Below are 12,673 nucleotides of genomic sequence, written 5' to 3' on the forward strand. Positions count from 1 at the left end.
GCTTTAACTAGCACAGTGCCTAGCTTATGGTGTGTAGTCAATTATATATCATTAGGGATATCAGAGATTTGGGCATGTCACTGAAGCTCTGAGGTCATGCTGTGGAAGACAATGAGGCCTTACTTAACTGCTTCCTTGAAACTATTTTAGAGACAGAATCTTGGGCTGGATAGAGCTATGTTTTAGAATGGCATTTCTGTTTTAGAAACAGAATGTTCTGTTTTAGAAGGGCATTTTTAACATTAAACATTTTGTTAAATATCAATAATCATGTCTACATCTCACAAAGCTATTTGTCCATTTACTCAACAAATACATATAACAATAATTCTCCTCCAGATTCTGTGCTAAGTGTGGAGTCACAGTGAGACAGAGTGCCTACCCTGCTTCCAGTTCCCAGTCTAGTTCCTTTATGACAAGTGCAGGAGATAATGTGAGTAAAGGCCCGTTAAACCAGAGCCTGGTATGTAGCAATGACTTAAGCAGTATTAGATGCTATTATTTTTGTTATTATAAATAATATCAAATAATTCTACAGTTCTGAGAGGGATAAATCATGAATGATATTTTAGAAAAGATGAAATATATTCTGAATGGACAGGTTCACAGTAACAGAGAAATTTTAAATCACAAAGGTAAAAGCTTAGTTTACTGATTGATCATCTGTGTAATTAGCGTATTTTTTTTTGGAAACCTGTTTTCTACTAAGTGTTTACCTCATTTTCTTTCATGTACGTTGTGATTATTTTCCAGTTGATTGTCTGTCTTCTACATTATTCAATTATTTTTACAAACTTTATTTTTATACATGTTTCTATGATGTTTCAATAATCTTATCTGAAAACAATAATTTTGTCCTCTTTCCAAAAGGAACAAAACTTATTTTTCTTTCTCTTAGTGCAGAGTCTAGAACATCCAGAACAAAACTAAGTGACTACTGGGACTACATAATGTTTAGAAGAAACATGGCCTTTGAAGACAGAAGTCTTAAGTTTAAAACATAGTTTGGTGTCTTTAAGTAACTATGTGATGATGGGTAAGTTATTTCGCCTCTCTGAGCCTTGGTTCCTTCATTTGTGAAACAGGAGTAATATCAGTAACTATTTTATAGGTTGCTGTAAGGATTAAATTACTTAATATAAAACCTCTTAGAACAGTGCCTACAACTTAGAAATGCTCAAATGTCAGGGTTTTTTTTTTTTTTTTCTTTTTTCTGTCAGTTCTTAATATGACTAACTTACCTGGACTTTATCGGGTACAACCCTGAGTATTTCTTTATCATGAGTGATGTTGGTTATCTGGTTATTTCTCAAAGTGTTGAGGAGGTATTATTTTTGAGTTTACTAAGAGTTTTGTTTTTAAACTAGGATGAGTGCTGATATTAATAAATGATTAAATGATTACTTGGTCACTACTGAAAATTTAGTTAGTTTTTATTTTTTTTAACACCCACAGATATAACATATCCTAGTAGGTCCTCTGGTATGAAATGATCCCTTTACTACACAGTAAACTAGACAACTGCACATTACAGTCATTATGCAACTGGTCTTTACTTTTTGGTGCTACCTTTCTCAAATTTTGGTTTCAAGGTTTTTATGCATAAAATGAATCAGGATTCTTTTCAGTTTCCCATCTTTTCCTTTACCCTGGAAACATTTATTTTTTTGGAAATAATTAAATCTCATAAACACCCAAGGAGGAATACACTATTATTATCTCCATAAGCTCATCTCAAATTAAAACTGCCTGTGTATAATAGCCTTTGTGGAGAGAGTAATAATCTGACTCTCTCAAAATAATTTTTGGATTCCTTCCCTGACTAGTTTATGTGGTTTCTTACTTCTTTATTACACATTTGGATAACTTATTTTTTTCAGAATATTGCATAATTCATTGAGATTTTAAAATGGCTTAGTAATAGAGCTATTAAAAAAACCTCTGAAAATGTTATCCACTGAATTTTTAAAATGGTCAAAAAGAGGATGCAACATTACTTCTATGGAAAAAAATCACGTTTACAGGGGTCAGAAAAGGTGTCATGGCCCCACCATTCATGTCATGAACAGTGCTGAGTGCTTGGGTATTTTGAGTCTAGACATTTCTGTTCTCTAAATCTTTCTACAGATCAGTTTTTTATAGAAAAAAGCATGAGTAGATATAGAAGATCAAAGAGCACAAAATGAAGATATCAGTGCACTTCTATTTAGCAACAATGCAACAGACATGATGACTAAAAGGCAGAGTAATAACACATGTGAAAGTTTCAATAAACAGCTTTTGTGTTGTAATTTTTAATCAAGTTTATTTATTTGACTTGCCAATTATAAATATTTGACTTAGTAATATTACTTCTGAAATGCAGCTGTGGAAATAAACCAACACTAAAAAATAAAACTCAAGCAAATATTTAATCAGACACACATTTATCTTTCCTTGAATAATGAGAAATTTTTGAGATGCTTAAATGGCTGATTTTATTCTCATTCTCATGAACGGTTCCTGTAAAAGCTGTGCTTTACTAAGCCTTCAGATCTCCAGCCTGAGTTAAGGAATCAGGGTCTGGGAGAAAGGATAAAACTGAGTCAATACAATCCTAAAACTTTCTTTTAAGAAAGTTAAAACCATGTGGTGCAGAATTAACATAGTTTACATAGTACTAATTGAAGTCTACTGACCATGTATTACTCTCTATCACTACACAGCTAAAACTGACATGCTTAAAGGAAATATGAAGGAAAAATCTCCTTTAGGGATTCATTAATCTCTATTCACTGAGGCTTACCTCTCTACGTCTGGAAGCCCAACAACTTTGTTTGATCTTCCAAACCACAGCAGCCACCAGGAGCAAAGAGAGGAAACAACTGTAAGAAAGCAAAGTACTGAGTTATTATTCCAGCCCCCAGAATCAGCATGCTGTCATCCACACCTCAGGTCAGTCAGGGACACAGTCCCCCAAATACCCACTCCAAGCTCCTCTCTGCTCAGTCATCACAACCAGTCCTGGTTCAAAGGAAACAAAGTATGAGAATGAGCTTTCCGACCCAATCAGTAGTCAATACTATCTCCACAAGGCACTCCCAGAGGAGAGGCCTTTATCAGAATGACATATCATAGCTTATCCCAAATAATAAAAATAATTCTATCATAATTATAACCAGTAACAAGCATGCTATTTAATCAAATCAGCAAAAATTTACTGATAAAGCCTAAAATCATGAGAAAAGTTAATTATCAAAGTAACAATCAGCTTTTCATAAGGAAGATGTAAACAGAGAATAAACTTATATGTAATAATAAGTATTCAAAGTAAATACATATTTTATAAATAAAATAAAACAACTAAATTCAAGCCAACAGCTCTTTTTTTTTTCCTTCTAATTTTTTTTTTTTTTTACTTTACAATACTGTATTGGTTTTGCCATACATCAACATGAATCCACCACGGGTGTACGTAAGTTCCCACTCCTGAACCCCTCTCCCACCTCCCTCCCCATATCATCCCTCTGGGTTATCCCAGTGCACCAGCCCCAAGCATCCTGTATCCTGCATCGAACCTAGACTGGCGATTTGTTTCTTATATGATATTATACATGTTTCAATGCCATTCTCCCAAATCATCCTGCCCTCTCCCTCTCCCACAGAGTCAAAAAGTCTGTTCTGTATATCTGTGTCTCTTTTGCTGTCTCGCATACAGGGTTATCATTACCATCTTTCTAAATTCCATATATATGTGTTAGTATACTGTATTGGTGTTTTTCTTTCTGGCTTACTTCACTCTGTATAATCGGCTCCAGTTTCATCCACTTCATTAGAACCGATTCAAATGCATTCTTTTCGATGGCTGAGTAATACTCCATTGTGTATATGTACCACAGCTTTCTTATCCATTCATCTGCTGATGGACATCTAGGTTGCTTCCATGTCCTGGCTATTATAAACAGTGCTGCGATGAACATTGGGGTACACATGTCTCTTTCAATTCTAGTTTCCTTGGTATGTATGCCCAGCAGTGGGATTGCTGGGTCATAAGGCAGTTCTATTTCCAGTTTTTTAAGGAATCTCCACACTGTTCTCCATAGTGGCTGTACTAGTTTGCATTCCCACCAACAGTGTAAGAGGATTCCCTTTTCTTCACACCCTCTCTAGCATGTATTGCTTGTAGACTTTTGGATTGCAGCCATTCTGACTGGTGTGAAATGGTACCTCACTGTGGTCTTGATTTGCATTTCTCTGATAATATGTGATGTTGAGCATCTTTTCATGTGTTTGTTAGCCATCTGTATGTCTTCTTTGGAGAAATGTCTATTTAGTTTTTTGGCCCATTTTTTGATTGGATCGTTTATTTTTCTGGAATTGAGCTGCATGAGTTGCTTGTGTATTTTTGAAATTAGTTGTTTGTCAGTTGCTTCATTTGCTATTATTTTCTCCCATTCCGAAGGCTGTCTTTTCACCTTGCTTGTACTTTTCTTTGCTGTGCAGAAGCTTTTAAGTTTAATTAGGTCCCATTTGTTTATTTTGCTTTTATTTCTAATATTCTGGGAGGTGGGTCATAGAGGATCCTGCTGTGATTTATGTCGGAGAGTGTTTTGCCTATGTTCTCCTGCCAACAGCTTTCTTTTCTTTTTTTTTTAGAATAACAAAAAATATTTTACTAAAACATAAGATTTACAGGAGTTTCCAGACAAGCCATACAAAATGGTCACAAGCTTTTTCTTGAAGGGAGGATTCTACACTTGACAGCAAGGTCACAATGTTATTAGTGAGGGCTGTGATGTCTGTTTAATGTTCCCATTTTGGTTCGAACAATCAAGCTTGTCCATCTACAGCATCTAAATAAAGTTAGACTTGGCTAGGGAGCATATTCTAAAGAACTGATTAGCTGCTTTTAACCAATGCAATTAGATCACCATAAAAAGGGGGAAAGGAGCCCATAAAATTAAAATAAAACTACCTTCCCCCCCTACCAAAAAAATAATAATAATAAAATAAAGAAAAACACCCACACCCCTGCAGCTAACCCTGACAACTACCTTCATTCACAGTGCTTTATACTTAAACCATGATGGGGGAAATGAATAAAAGCAGAGAGGGGCCACTGCTTTTAAACGTTTTGCAACAATCCAGATGATACTTCTAGCCTCTGCTCATGCTTTACAACAGTGAATCAGGACAAGACATAGATTTGCTAATGTGCATTTAATCACCAAAGGATTAAAGATGGCTGGGTTTTTATTCTGTAATGTTTCTAAGACTGTGTCCATTAAATGCAAACCAAAAAGGAAGAAGTCTTGGCAGAACAGGAGAAGTGATGCACACTTGACGATCGAATCGATTTAAATATTATTCATGGCATATAGCCTAGTCCATGCTCTAGCTGTTTCTATGGCTTGGGCTTCATTGGTCTTCCACTGCTCCGCTATGTCATTTGCTAATGGATCGTCTGGATTGGGAGCACTTAACAACGCCTGGATCGATAGCAGAACTGTGCGGATCTGCAGAGCTGGGGACCACTTATCTTTCAAAATATCTAAACATATTCTTCCCAACTTGTCTACATTAGGATGATAAATTTTGGTCATGAAACGTACTTTAGGGGCTGCCATTGGGTATTCTTCTGGAAGGAATAGTTCAAGTTTAAAAGTCCCTCCCTCAAAGGGGGAATCCTGAGGGCCGGCAATGGCCACATGAAAATAACGGGCGTTGCTCTCATCTAGTTCTGCTTTAATGCCGGGAACTGGTTCTGCCAGCAAACGCTGGGTTTCCTTGATAATCCTACGGGGCAGCCCGGCCATCTTGTCAGATCCCGAGTTCAGCCTCTAGTCTCGTCTCCGGCTCCACTTGCCTCACGCACGAGTGCCAACAGCTTTCTTAAAGATTAGGATAGACTAAGTCCCAGTGGTCTTATAACCGCAAATGATTTTAATGTTCTCTCATCAAAAGCTACTGTGACAGGAAGAGAAAGACTAACTTCTGATTAAAAGGACTAATGAGCCTAACAAATAAACCTCTTAGGTAGCTGTTTAAATAATTAAAAAACTGGCATTTTCATTCATTAATTTGTACAGTGTTCTGTTCCAGAGTGTTACAAGGAGATACAAGGCTCTCTGCCCCTGCAGTCGGGTACTCTTTGTTGAGATCTGTGTTTGCAGGATGGGGTTGGCTTTGCAGAGGCAGCTTCAGAGCACATTGCTGAAGACAGGCCGCCCCAGTTGGCTAGCGACAGGCCCCCTAAGGTGCTTGAGGACTGAACTTCCACCCTTTCAGAAATAGAAATTAAGCCTTCCTCAGCCCACCGCTTTCCCGAGAGGCACATAGTGCAGACCCCTTCAATGAGTACCCTGGCAAAAGAGAAGCACCTCCACCCCCCACCCAGATCACACCACTCAGTGGAGAGTCTTCAGCGCCTATCTTGTTGGGCCCCTCGGCTGTGCTGACACTGATGATCCTTCCATCTCTCTGATGGTTTCTGTTTTTCTTCTTATACAGTACTTTATTGAGGCAGATCCTGTTGTAGGCTCATGGAATATATCAGTGAACAAAACAAAGGACCACTTTCCCCATGGAGGCAAACAGTAAATAAAGTGAGCAAATTATACAGCATGTTAAAGGAGTAAATACTACACAAATAAAAAGAAGGTAAGGGTAAGGAGGTTCAGGAGTGATGGTGGTACTCTAAAGCAGAATGGTTGGAATGGGTGGACCTTAACTCTTGAGAAGGTGACATGTGAGCTAAGACGTGGAGGATGTGTGGGAGATGGCTTGTGAAGGTCTGCAGAAATGCGCCTGGGCAACTGGAATCAGCTAGTGCAAAGGATGTGCCTGGGATTTCTTGAGGAACCTCAGGAGGCTGGAGTGGGAAGGGGCAGTTATGCCAGGGATAAAGACATAGAGGTAAGAGAAAGGCAGATCATGAGGACCCTAAAGCCATCATAATGGTGTTGGCTTTTACTGAGTGAGATGAGCCACTGAAGATTTTTGAACACAGAAGTATCATGATTTAATTTATACTGAGGAGACCATTAAGGTAGCAACTCAGAAATAGAACAGGAGTCTAGGTAAGACATGAGGGTGGCTCAAATCAGGATGATGGTAGCAGGGGTACTTTGGAAAAGTACTTTGGAATCTGCACATGAAGGTCAAGACAGTAGGATTTCCTGATGGGCTGGATGTAGGGTACAAAAGAGAGAAGTCAGGGGGTGGGGACTGAGGAACTTATCATCACCTTATTCAGGGAAGATTCTGGGGGGAGCAGGTGTGAGACAGCAGCAAGTAAAGTTTTAGACATGCTGAGTTCTGAGACATCTACCTGAAAGCTACGGGGATATGTCATGAGTTGATATGTAAACCTGAGGGCTGGGTGTCAGGTCTGGGCTGGAGACAGCCTGAGAGTCATCAGCATGCATGTGTTATCTGGGGTAATGAATCTGCATGAGGACATCAAGGGAATAAATACAAATAGAGAAGAGTGTCTTGAGGGCACCCCAACACTGAGAAGTCAGGGAGGACAGGACGAAGAAGTAAAGGAGTCTGAGAATAGTAACCTTCTTAGTCTTTCACGGTGTATATGCATAATCCTGCCCCGCCCCATAATCTTGCTGTTTGTTACTTTTACTCAAATAGATAAACACAAGAAGACAGCAAACCTATATGGAAGAACATGAAACAAGCGAGTTGCTCCAGATGCTGCTGAGGCAGCTGAACCCAGGATGGCCTCAGGGGCCTCTTCTGGATGACCCTCAACACAGAATTGTGAAACAGAGCAGCTCAGAAGGTCTGTGCCCTTCATTCCCAAGAGCTTCTGTCATCAATGTGGGCCTGTTAAAAATACCAACAACCCAGTTCCTTCCACCTGATCCAGCTTTTCTGAGACACAAACGGCACATCAACAGACAATGAACATCCTTCAAAGCTGATACATGCATGGTTTCTCCTCGGGTAACACAACAATGAAGAATTTACTGCTGCTACTGCTAAGTCGCTTCAGTCGTGTCCGACTCTGTGCGACCCTGTAGACGGCAGCCTACCAGGCTCCTCCGTTCTTGGGATTCTCCAGGCAAGAATGCTGGAGTGGGTTGCCATTTCCTTTTCCAATGCATGAAAGTGAAAAGTGAAAGTGAAGTCGCTCAGTCGTGTCTAAGTCTTCGCGACCCCATGGACTGCAGCCTACCAAGCTCCTTCGTCCATGGGAGTTTCCAGGCAAGAGTACTGGAGTGGGTTGCCATTGCCTTCTCTGGACAGGTCATGGTGGAGAGTTCTGACAAAATGTGGTTCACTGGAGAGAGAATGGCAAACCACTTCAGCATTCTTGCCATGAGAACCCCATGAACAGCACAAAAAGGCAAAAAGATATTACACTGAAATACTCCTCGCCCTGGTCATCCAATATGCTACTGAGGAAGAGCGGAGAAATAGCTCCAGAAAGAATAAGGCTGAGCCAAAGTGGAAACAACACCCAGTTGTGGATGTGTCTGGAGGTGAAAGTAAAGTCAGATGCTGTAAAGAACAATATTGCATAGGAACCTGGAATGTGAGGTCCATGAATTAAGGTAAACTGGATATGGTCAAACAGGAGATGGCAAGAGTGAACACTGACATTTTAGGAATCAGTGAACTAAAGTGATGGGAATGGGCACATTTAATTCACATGACCATTATCTACTGCTGTGGGCAAGAATCCCTTAGAAGAAATGGAGTGGCCCTCACAGTCAACAAAGAGTATGAAATACAGTACTTGGGTGCAACCTCAAAAACAACAGAATGATCTTGGTTTGTTTCCAAGGCAAACCATTCAACATTACAGTGCCCCAACCACTAATGCCAAAGAAACTGAAGTTAAATGGTTCTATGAAGACCTACAAGACCTTTCTAGAGGAAAAACCAAAAAAAAAAAAAAAAAGAAATGTCCTTTTCATCATAGGGAATAGGAGTGCAAAAGTAGGAAGTCAAGAGATACCTGGAGTAACAGGAGTACAAAATGAAGCAAAGCAAAGGCTAACAAGAGTTCTGCCAAGAGAACGCACTGATCATAGCAAACATCCTCTTCCAACAACACAAGAGATAACTCTACATAAGGACATCACCAATGTTCAATACCAAAATCAGATTGATTATATTCTTTGCAGCCGAAGATGGAGAAGTGCTATACAGTCAGCAAAAACTGGACCCAAAGGGGACTTCCCTGTGGTCCAGGGGCTAGGACTCTGGGCTCCCAATGCAGGAGTCCCAGGTTTGATCCCTGGTCGAGGAACTAGATCCCACATACCACAACTGGGAACCAGCACAGCCAGGAAAAACAAAACAAAAACCAGGACCTGGAGCTGACTGTGGCTCAGATCATGAGCTCTTTATTGCAAAATTCAGGCTTAAATTGAAGAAAGTAGGGAAAACCACTAGGTCATTCAGGTATGACCTAAATCAATTCCCTTACAATTACAAAGTAGAAGTGACAAATAGATTCAAGGGATTAGATCTGATAGACAGAGTGCCTGAAGAACTATGGACGGAGATTTGTAACACTATACAGGAGGCAGTGATCAAAACCATCCCCAAGAAGAAGAGATGCAGTAAGGGAAATGGTTATGTGAGGAAGCCTTACAAATAGCTGATGATAGAGGAGAAGAAAAAGGCAAAGGAGAAAAAGAAAGATATATCCATCTGAATGCAGAGTTCCAGAGAACAGCAAGGAGAGAGAAGAAAGCCTTAAGTGCAAAGAAAGAGGAAAACAATAGAATGGGAAAACCTAGACATCTCTTCAAGAAAATTAGAGATAGCAAGGGAACATATCATGCAAAGATAGGCACAGTAAAGGACAGAAATGGTAAGGACCTAACAAAAGCATAAGATATTAAGAAGAGGTGGCAAGAATACACAAAAGAACTGTACAAAAAAGGTCTTAATGACTCAGATAACTACAATGGTGTGGTTAACCTAGAGCCAAACATGCTGGAGTGTGAAGTCCAGTGGGCCTTAGGAAGCACTATTATGAATAAAGCTGATAGAGGTGATGGAATTCCAGCTGAGTTACTTCAAATCCTAAAAGATGATGCTGTCAAAGTGTTGCATTCAATATGCCAACAAATCTGGAAACCTCAGCAGTGGCCACAGGACTGGAAAAGGTTACTTTTCATTCCAATCCCAGAGAAAGGCAATGCCAAAGAATGTCCAAACTACCATATATTTGCTCTCATTTCATATGCTATCAAGGTAATACTCAAAATTCTTCAAGCTAGGCTTCAATAGTACGTGAACCAAGAACTTCCAGATGTACAAGCTGAATTTAGAAAAGGCAGAAGAACCAGAGGTCAAGTTTCCAACATCTGTCGGATCATAGAAAAACCAAAAGAATTCCAGAAAAACATCTACTTTTGCTTCATCAATTACGCTAAAGCCTTTGACTGTGTGTATCACAACAAACTGGAAAATTCTTAAAGAGATGAATACCAGACCACCTTACCTGCTTCCTGAGAAACCTTTATGTGGGTCAAGTAGCAATAGTTGGAACTGGACAGGAACAACAGACTGGTTCAAAATTGGGAAAAGAGTACATCAAGGCTATATATTGTCACCCTGCTTATTTAACATATATGCAGAGTACATCATGCAAAATGCCAGGTCGGATGAAGCACAAGATGGAATCGAGCATCCTGGGAAAAATACCAATAACCTCAGATATACAGATGACATAATGGCAGAAAATGAAGAGGAACTAAAGAACCTCTTGACGAAGGTGAAAGAAGAGAGTGAAAATTCTATCTTAAAACTCAACATTCAAAAAACTAAGATCATGGCATCTGGTCCCATCAATTCATGGCAAACAGATGGGAGAAAAAGGAAACAGTGACAGACTTTATTTTCTTGGACTCCAAAATCATGGTGTCTGCAGCCATGAAATTAGGAGATGCTTGCTCCTTGGAATAAAAGCTATGACAAACCTAGACAGCATATTAAAAAGCAGAGACATCACTTTGCCGACAAAGGTCTGTCTAGTCAAAGCTATGATTTTTCCACTAGTCATGTACGGATGTGAGAGGTGGACCATAAAGAAGGCTGAGCACTGAAAAATTGATGCTTTCGAACTGTGGTGCTGGAGAAGACTCTTGAGAGTCTCTTGAACTGCAAGATCAAACCACTCAACTTAAAGGAAATCAACTCTGAATATTCATTGGAAGGACTGATGCTGAAGCTGAAGCTCCAATCCTTTGGTCACCTAATGCAAAGAGCTGACTGATTGGAAAAGACCCTGATGCTAGGAAAGAAAGGGCATGAGGATAAGGGGGCAACAGAGGATGAGATGGCTGGATGGCATCATTGACTCCATAGACATGAATCTGAGAGAATTCTGGGAGATAGTGAAGGACAGGGAAGCCTGGAGTGCTGCAGTCCATGGGTTTGCAGAGTTGGACATATCTGAATGACTGAACAAGAAGTTTTAAAAAAATCACGGGAATTTTCAAATGCACGAAAGTAGAGAGACCAAACCAGTTAATCTCTATATGTTCATTACTCAGTCTTGGCAATTATTAACATTCTTCTGGCCTTCAAAGATCATTCTAAAGAAGTCTATTGTTCTTTCAATGCAAGGACACTGGCCCTTGACTAGGGGTCTGACACTTCTTTTCAGCTCTGTACTTACAGTAAACCCCTTTGACCTATTTTGTCCTAAACCTGTCCGTTTATCAGAGGCTTACACTTCTCTGAGATTATTCTCAGAAATTTGTCTTGATTCAAGGTTGTTTTTTATACCTTTTGTACATGTCTTTGAAAACTCAGAATCTGTCTGAGAGCTCTGTGTTTGGAGATGTTTTCCACAAGCTTAATAGTGTATATAGAATGATACTTTTGAGAGTGCATTAAAATTTCCTTTTTCTGCCCTTACAAGTCTAGCCTTTCTAAAACAACATACTCACTTCTTGGCCTGGCTTTGACCTCCCAACCAATCTAATTATTAGACATTGCTGCTTCTTTCCAAGTTCCTATGATTTGCACTTTACCATTCTGATCTCAATTAGATCAGACAGGATCTAATCTAGTGACAGGATCTAATCTAGTGGCAGGACTTTGCATCACTTCTATCTTCTGGAAAAGGCTTCCCTGGTGGCTCAGACAGTAAAGCGTCTGCCCGCAGTGCGGGAGACCTGGGTTTGATCCCTGGGTTGGGAAGATCCCCTGGAGAAGGAAATGGCAACCCACTCCAGTACTCTTGCCTGGAAAATTCCATGGACTGAGAGGCTCTTCAGAGCCTGGTAGGCTACAGTCCATGGGGTCGCAAAGAGTCGGACATGACTGAGCATCTTCACTTTACTTTTACTTTTATCTTTTGGAAAATAAAGTGATCAACAACACATGGATCTGTCAAAATGCCCGCTGTCAATCTGGCAACAGCCTTAGCGGAAGTTCAGATAATTAGAAGTTTTACAAAAACATACCTTGCCTATATCAGGAATTCCCATTACAGTCCCTCCTTTTGGACATTCCCTGTTTCTCCTTTTTATTTTTATCCAAATGCTATCATCTAAGGCACACAGATTTCACAGAACATTACTCTGTTTCTCCCTCTTTACTAATAAACAGTTATTATGCTGACCACACTCCTACATCACTCCCAGATACAAAGCTCTTTCACCTACATCACCTCATTTGACTTTCAGAGCAAGCAAGCAAATGGGTCTTA

The 12,673-nt window shown here is 39.8% G+C and overlaps 2 protein-coding genes across 2 annotated transcripts in view; both read right to left on the reverse strand.

The window, feature by feature from the left end:
• ATRN (attractin) overlaps positions 1–12,673 on the reverse strand; it is a 185,014-nt gene that overhangs the window by 20,187 nt on the left and 152,154 nt on the right. The window contains exon 26 of the mRNA XM_018057410.1: positions 2,786–2,864. Within this exon, the coding sequence (XP_017912899.1) occupies positions 2,786–2,864 (79 nt within the window). The remainder of the gene's footprint in view (positions 1–2,785; positions 2,865–12,673) is intronic.
• LOC108633174 (ubiquitin-conjugating enzyme E2 N-like) lies at positions 4,638–5,881 on the reverse strand. The gene has a single exon (XM_005688202.3). The coding sequence runs from the start codon at positions 5,793–5,795 to the stop codon at positions 5,337–5,339; it is 459 nt and encodes a 152-aa protein (XP_005688259.2). The 5' UTR covers positions 5,796–5,881; the 3' UTR covers positions 4,638–5,336.

The sequence above is a fragment of the Capra hircus genome, chromosome 13 (genome assembly GCF_001704415.2).
Source record: "Capra hircus breed San Clemente chromosome 13, ASM170441v1, whole genome shotgun sequence".
Classification (NCBI taxonomy): Eukaryota; Metazoa; Chordata; class Mammalia; order Artiodactyla; family Bovidae; genus Capra; species Capra hircus.